The sequence below is a fragment of the Electrona antarctica genome (genome assembly GCF_951216825.1).
Source record: "Electrona antarctica genome assembly, chromosome: 5".
Taxonomy (NCBI): domain Eukaryota; kingdom Metazoa; phylum Chordata; class Actinopteri; order Myctophiformes; family Myctophidae; genus Electrona; species Electrona antarctica.
In genome coordinates, this window is record NC_136810.1 from 657,377 (window position 1) to 665,521 (window position 8,145).

At 47.9% G+C, this 8,145-nt stretch overlaps 1 protein-coding gene across 1 annotated transcript in view; it reads left to right on the forward strand.

The window, feature by feature from the left end:
* The window catches only part of lrrk2 (leucine-rich repeat kinase 2), a 190,341-nt gene that overhangs the window by 176,492 nt on the left and 5,704 nt on the right, over positions 1-8,145 (forward strand). The window contains exons 45-46 of the mRNA XM_079502485.1: positions 132-325; positions 6,431-6,503. Coding sequence (XP_079358611.1) covers positions 132-325; positions 6,431-6,503 — 267 coding nt within the window. The remainder of the gene's footprint in view (positions 1-131; positions 326-6,430; positions 6,504-8,145) is intronic.

The window sequence follows — 8,145 nt, forward strand, 5'->3', positions numbered from 1 at the left end:
CTTGTCCTGCATAGCAACGGTTGCTAAACTATTTGGATTGGCATTGGACCAATCGCCTTTTGGGCCGGGGTTTTGGCGAAGGGCTCTTTATTGGTTACTGAACGCCCGTTCCCTCCCATCCCATCGCCCAGGAGATCGACAGCGGCCCCGTCCTGTGCCTGGTGACTGCCCGGGTCCCGGGCGAGGCCTGTGATTGGCTGGTGGCCGGCACTCAGTCTGGCTCCTTATTGGTCATCAACAGTCAGGACCCGACGTCATGGCACCGCCTCCAGGGCGTGTCCGACGCCGTCACCTCCCTGCTGTTCCACACCTACCCTCACCGCAGGTAGGGGGCGCTATAAGACCTACCGTCACCGCAGGTAGGGGGCGCTCTAACACCTACCCTCACCGCAGGTAGGGGGCGCTCTTCTTCTTGAGTACCCAGTATCAATAATCTTTGGGTTTATTGAGTACCCGTTATCAATAATCTTTGGGCTTATCAAGCCTGTTATCGAGCATGGCCCATGACGTCATGTTTAAGTTTAAACAATCAAGGCAAGAGGCGATCAATAAATAAAAATCACACCCGTGTGAACTGAGTGGTGCAAGGTCTTATATAGCCTGATCAGCTTTGGTCTGACGTAATGTCAGTGACCATAGTAACCATGCTCATTCTTTTGAGGGACAGGTACACAAACACACACACACGGGTACTAACAAAGCCAGTTGTTGGAGTGGTTTGCACCACTCAAAAAGTAATCATCCACGCTGGCACAAACATGTGGGTCTAAAAGTGTATTGATACCTGCCAACCAGCGCTGTCTGGGGAAACAATATTACGCTTTAAAAGGGACGGTACACATATTAACCAGTTACGTGAAATCCCTGAAGATACCTTTAACAGTTTCTTTAATATTATAAAGTGCAGCCGGGTTCATATGAACCCAGCTCCATATGAACCCGGCTCCATATGAACCCAGCTCCATATGAACCCAGCTCTATATGAACCCAGCTCCATATGAACCCAGCTCCATATGAACCCAGCTCCATATGAACCCGGCTCCATATGAACCCAGCTCCATATGAACCCAGCTCCATATGAACCCAGCTCTATATGAACCCAGCTCCATATGAACCCAGCTCCATATGAACCCAGCTCCATATGAACCCGGCTCCATATGAACCCAGCTCCATATGAACCCAGCTCCATATGAACCCAGCTCTATATGAACCCAGCTCCATATGAACCCAGCTCCATATGAACCCAGCTCCATATGAACCCAGCTCCATATGAACCCAGCTCCATATGAACCCAGCTCCATATGAACCCAGCTCCATATGAACCCAGCTCCATATGAACCCAGCTCCATATGAACCCAGCTCCATATGAACCCAGCTCCATATGAACCCAGCTCCATATGAACCCAGCTCCATATGAACCCAGCTCCATATGAACCCAGCTCCATATGAACCCAGCTCCATATGAACCCAGCTCCATATGAACCCAGCTCCATATGAACCCAGCTCCATATGAACCCAGCTCTATATGAACCCAGCTCCATATGAACCCAGCTCCATATGAACCCAGCTCCATATGAACCCAGCTCCATATGAACCCAGCTCCATATGAACCCAGCTCTATATGAACCCAGCTCCATATGAACCCAGCTCCATATGAACCCAGCTCCATATGAACCCAGCTCCATATGAACCCAGCTCCATATGAACCCAGCTCCATATGAACCCAGCTCCATATGAACCCAGCTCTATATGAACCCAGCTCCATATGAACCCAGCTCCATATGAACCCAGCTCCATATGAACCCAGCTCCATATGAACCCAGCTCCATATGAACCCAGCTCCATATGAACCCAGCTCTATATGAACCCAGCTCCATATGAACCCAGCTCCATATGAACCCAGCTCCATATGAACCCAGCTCTATATGAACCCAGCTCTATATGAACCCAGCTCTATATGAACCCGGCTCCATATGAACCCAGCTCCATATGAACCCAGCTCTATATGAACCAGGCTCCATATGAACCAGGCTCCATATGAACCCAGCTCCATATGAACCCAGCTCCATATGAACCCAGCTCCATATGAACCCAGCTCCATATGAACCCAGCTCTATATGAACCCAGCTCTATATGAACCCGGCTCCATATGAACCCAGCTCCATATGAACCCAGCTCTATATGAACCCAGCTCTATATGAACCCAGCTCCATATGAACCCAGCTCCATATGAACCCAGCTCCATATGAACCCAGCTCTATATGAACCAGGCTCCATATGAACCCAGCTCCATATGAACCCAGCTCCATATGAACCCAGCTCTATATGAACCAGGCTCCATATGAACCCAGCTCCATATGAACCCAGCTCCATATGAACCCAGCTCTATATGAACCAGGCTCCATATGAACCCAGCTCCATATGAACCCTCCTCTATATGAACCCAGCTCTATATGAACCAGGCTCCATATGAACCCAGCTCCATATGAACCCTCCTCTATATGAACCCAGCTCTATATGAACCCGGCTCCATATGAACCCAGCTCCATATGAACCCAGCTCTATATGAACCAGGCTCCATATGAACCCAGCTCCATATGAACCCAGCTCTATATGAACCCTCCTCCATATGAACCCAGCTCCATATGAACCCAGCTCCATATGAACCCAGCTCCATATGAACCCAGCTCTATATGAACCCAGCTCCATATGAACCCAGCTCCATATGAACCAGGCTCCATATGAACCCAGCTCCATATGAACCCAGCTCTATATGAACCAGGCTCCATATGAACCCAGCTCCATATGAACCAGGCTCCATATGAACCCAGCTCCATATGAACCCAGCTCTATATGAACCCAGCTCTATATGAACCCGGCTCCATATGAACCCAGCTCCATATGAACCCAGCTCTATATGAACCAGGCTCCATATGAACCCAGCTCCATATGAACCCAGCTCCATATGAACCCAGCTCCATATGAACCAGGCTCCATATGAACCCAGCTCTATATGAACCCAGCTCTATATGAACCCAGCTCTATATGAACCCAGCTCCATATGAACCCAGCTCCATATGAACCCAGCTCTATATGAACCCTCCTCCATATGAACCCAGCTCTATATGAACCCAGCTCCATATGAACCCAGCTCCATATGAACCCTCCTCCATATGAACCCAGCTCTATATGAACCCAGCTCCATATGAACCCAGCTCCATATGAACCCTCCTCCATATGAACCCAGCTCCATATGAACCCAGCTCTATATGAACCCTCCTCCATATGAACCCAGCTCCATATGAACCCAGCTCTATATGAACCCTCCTCCATATGAACCCAGCTCCATATGAACCCAGCTCTATATGAACCCTCCTCCATATGAACCCAGCTCCATATGAACCCAGCTCCATATGAACCCTCCTCCATATGAACCCAGCTCCATATGAACCCTCCTCCATATGAACCCAGCTCCATATGAACCCAGCTCCATATGAACCCAGCTCCATATGAACCCAGCTCCATATGAACCCAGCTCCATATGAACCCAGCTCCATATGAACCCAGCTCCATATGAACCCAGCTCCATATGAACCCAGCTCCATATGAACCCAGCTCTATATGAACCCAGCTCCATATGAACCCAGCTCCATATGAACCCAGCTCCATATGAACCCTCCTCCATATGAACCCAGCTCTATATGAACCCAGCTCCATATGAACCCAGCTCCATATGAACCCAGCTCCATATGAACCCAGCTCTATATGAACCCAGCTCTATATGAACCCAGCTCCATATGAACCCAGCTCCATATGAACCCAGCTCTATATGAACCCAGCTCTATATGAACCCAGCTCCATATGAACCCAGCTCCATATGAACCCAGCTCCATATGAACCCAGCTCCATATGAACCCAGCTCTATATGAACCCAGCTCTATATGAACCCAGCTCCATATGAACCCTCCTCCATATGAACCCAGCTCCATATGAACCCAGCTCCATATGAACCCAGCTCTATATGAACCCAGCTCTATATGAACCCAGCTCCATATGAACCCAGCTCCATATGAACCCAGCTCCATATGAACCCGGCTCCATATGAACCCAGCTCCATATGAACCCAGCTCCATATGAACCCAGCTCCATATGAACCCAGCTCCATATGAACCCAGCTCCATATGAACCCAGCTCCATATGAACCCAGCTCTATATGAACCCAGCTCCATATGAACCCAGCTCCATATGAACCCAGCTCTATATGAACCCAGCTCCATATGAACCCAGCTCCATATGAACCCAGCTCTATATGAACCCAGCTCCATATGAACCCAGCTCCATATGAACCCAGCTCCATATGAACCCAGCTCCATATGAACCCAGCTCTATATGAACCCAGCTCTATATGAACCCAGCTCCATATGAACCCTCCTCCATATGAACCCAGCTCCATATGAACCCAGCTCCATATGAACCCAGCTCTATATGAACCCAGCTCTATATGAACCCAGCTCCATATGAACCCAGCTCTATATGAACCCAGCTCCATATGAACCCAGCTCCATATGAACCCAGCTCCATATGAACCCGGCTCCATATGAACCCAGCTCCATATGAACCCAGCTCTATATGAACCCAGCTCTATATGAACCCAGCTCCATATGAACCCAGCTCCATATGAACCCAGCTCCATATGAACCCAGCTCCATATGAACCCAGCTCTATATGAACCCAGCTCTATATGAACCCAGCTCTATATGAACCCAGCTCCATATGAACCCAGCTCTATATGAACCCAGCTCCATATGAACCCAGCTCCATATGAACCCAGCTCCATATGAACCAGGCTCCATATGAACCCAGCTCCATATGAACCCAGCTCCATATGGACCCAGCTCCATATGAACCCAGCTCCATATGAACCCAGCTCCATATGAACCCAGCTCCATATGAACCCAGCTCCATATGAACCCAGCTCCATATGAACCCAGCTCCATATGAACCCAGCTCCATATGAACCCAGCTCCATATGGACCCAGCTCCATATGAACCCTCCTCCATATGAACCCAGCTCCATATGAACCCTCCTCCATATGAACCCAGCTCCATATGAACCCAGCTCCATATGAACCCAGCTCCATATGAACCCTCCTCCATATGAACCCAGCTCCATATGAACCCAGCTCCATATGAACCCAGCTCTATATGAACCCAGCTCTATATGAACCCAGCTCCATATGAACCCAGCTCCATATGAACCCGGCTCCATATGAACCCAGCTCCATATGAACCCTCCTCTATATGAACCCTCCTCTATATGAACCCAGCTCCATATGAACCCAGCTCCATATGAACCCAGCTCCATATGAACCCAGCTCCATATGAACCCGGCTCCATATGAACCCAGCTCCATATGAACCCAGCTCCATATGAACCCGGCTCCATATGAACCCAGCTCTATATGAACCCAGCTCTATATGAACCCAGCTCCATATGAACCCAGCTCCATATGAACCCAGCTCCATATGAACCCAGCTCCATATGAACCCAGCTCCATATGAACCCAGCTCCATATGAACCCAGCTCCATATGAACCCAGCTCCATATGAACCCAGCTCCATATGAACCCAGCTCCATATGAACCCAGCTCCATATGAACCCAGCTCCATATGAACCCGGCTCCATATGAACCCGTCTCTATATGAACCCAGCTCCATATGAACCCAGCTCCATATGAACCCAGCTCCATATGAACCCAGCTCCATATGAACCCAGCTCTATATGAACCCAGCTCCATATGAACCCAGCTCCATATGAACCCAGCTCCATATGAACCCAGCTCTATATGAACCCAGCTCCATATGAACCCAGCTCCATATGAACCCAGCTCCATATGAACCCAGCTCCATATGAACCCAGCTCTATATGAACCCAGCTCCATATGAACCCAGCTCCATATGAACCCAGCTCCATATGAACCCAGCTCTATATGAACCCAGCTCTATATGAACCCAGCTCCATATGAACCCAGCTCCATATGAACCCAGCTCCATATGAACCCAGCTCCATATGAACCCAGCTCCATATGAACCAGGCTCGATAAGCCTGATCGATAAGGTGATCGTTATCAATTAAACATTAACGAGGTTCGTCCCTACTTTCAACGAGGCACCGAATCAATACCCTCCACAATACTCCAGTGGAGAAACTAACCGCATGTTGCTGTTGTACCAATTTGCAACGTGTTCAAATCTTTCACCCGAAACGTTGGAAAAATTTAAAATTGTTAGCATCGTGACTACGAGCTGTGCGGCCTCTCTCCTTTCTCAGTCAGTTTTATCTCCCGCGGTCAGCACCTCCCCACTACTGGTGTGCGCTCCTACCTTCCTGTTTGTTCAAATCTTTCACCTGGACATTTTTCTACTTTCAGCCAAAGGAGGAGCTACCTGCTGGTTGGGAGTGCAGACGGAGTCCTTACCGTCTACGAGGACATTGTTCTAAAGGTACAGTAGAGTACAGTAGAGTCCTTACTGTCTACGAGGACACTGTTCTAAAGGTACAGTAGAGTCCTTACTGTCTACGAGGACACTGTTCTAAAGGTACAGTAGAGTCCTTACCGTCTACGAGGACATTGTTCTAAAGGTACAGTAGAGTACAGTAGAGTCCTTACTGTCTACGAGGACATTGTTCTAAAGGTACAGTAGAGTCCTTACTGTCTACGAGGACACTGTTCTAAAGGTACAGTAGAGTCCTTACTGTCTACGAGGACACTGTACGTGTGTGCGTGCGTGCGTGCATACGTGTGTCTACGGTTGTAATGCACGTAACTCGAGAACCGTTCGCCCCACCGACTTCACATTCCACACACGCGTTCCACACCCCCCACAGGGAGTGCAGTGCCCGGACTCGAGTCGGTCGGACCCACGGTTCTCCAGAACCACCACAAAAGGCTCTGGTCAGGCTCTGACAGTTAAAACGGGTGCTATGACAACGTATATCATTAGGTTCCCAAGTTGTATCGTTCCCAAGTAGGCCGGTGGCCGACTGCGACAGGCATGTACAGGTCTGTACTGTAAATATAACATCTAAAAGTCTCTGTTATCGGCACTATGCTGTTATTTGTTTAAAAACAACAGCTGTTAAAACATAGTTAACACTTACAGCGCTAGCATTTATTGACAAATTATGATATAATTCACGCCAGCATTTTTCCCAGTTTAGCTCTCATTTTGAAAAGCCACATTTCCAGACTTCCGGTACTGACCATAAAATAGGAAGTTGAACGGTGCGTGGTCAGGTCCTCTGTAGCAAACGGAGCTAAGCCGGTGCAGTGGAGGGCTCCACATCGTCGGCTCTGTGCCGTGGAATAAACCTGGTTTTGACCAAACATGCCATCTGGGACCAGGAATAGGAGATACAGGCGTTGAGGGTTTTATTAAATAATGAGCTTTAATTGACGTAGATATTCTAGGCCAATGGTGCTGTAAGTGTTAAGTAGCTATTCTTCCCAGGGGTTCAGAAACAAACATTATGAATATCAGTACAGGAGCAGGAGACCATCGTAAGATGAATTTGGACGTATCCAAAGATCATTTATTCTTCCCCTTCTTCTTCTTCTCCTTCTCCTTCCTCTCCTTCTTCTTCTTCTATTCTTCTTCTTCTTCTTCTTCTTCTTCTTCTTCTTCTTCTCCTTCCTCTCCTTCTTCTTCTTCTTCTTCTCCTGTCTTCTTCTTCTTCTTCTCCTTCTTCTCCTTCTCCTTCTTCTTTCTTCTTCTTCTCCTTCTTCTTCTTCTTCTTCTTCTCTTCTTCGTCTTCTCCTTCTTCTTCTTCTTCTTCTTCTCCTTCTTCTTCTTCTTCTTCTCCTTCTTCTTCCTTCTCCTTCTTCTTCTTCTTCTTCTCCTTCTTCTTCTTCTTCTTCTCCTTCTTCTTCTCCTTCTTCTTCTTCTTGCTTCTCCTTCTTCTTCTTCTTCTTCTTCTTCTTCTTCTCCTTCTTCTTCTTCTTCTTCTCCTTCTTCTTCTTCTTCTTCTTCTTCTTCTTCTCCTTCTTCTTCTTCTTCTTCTTCTTCTTCTTCTCTTCTCCTTCTTCTTCTTCTTCTTCCTTCTCCTTCTTCTTCTTCTTCTCTCCTTCTTCTCCTTCTCCTTCTT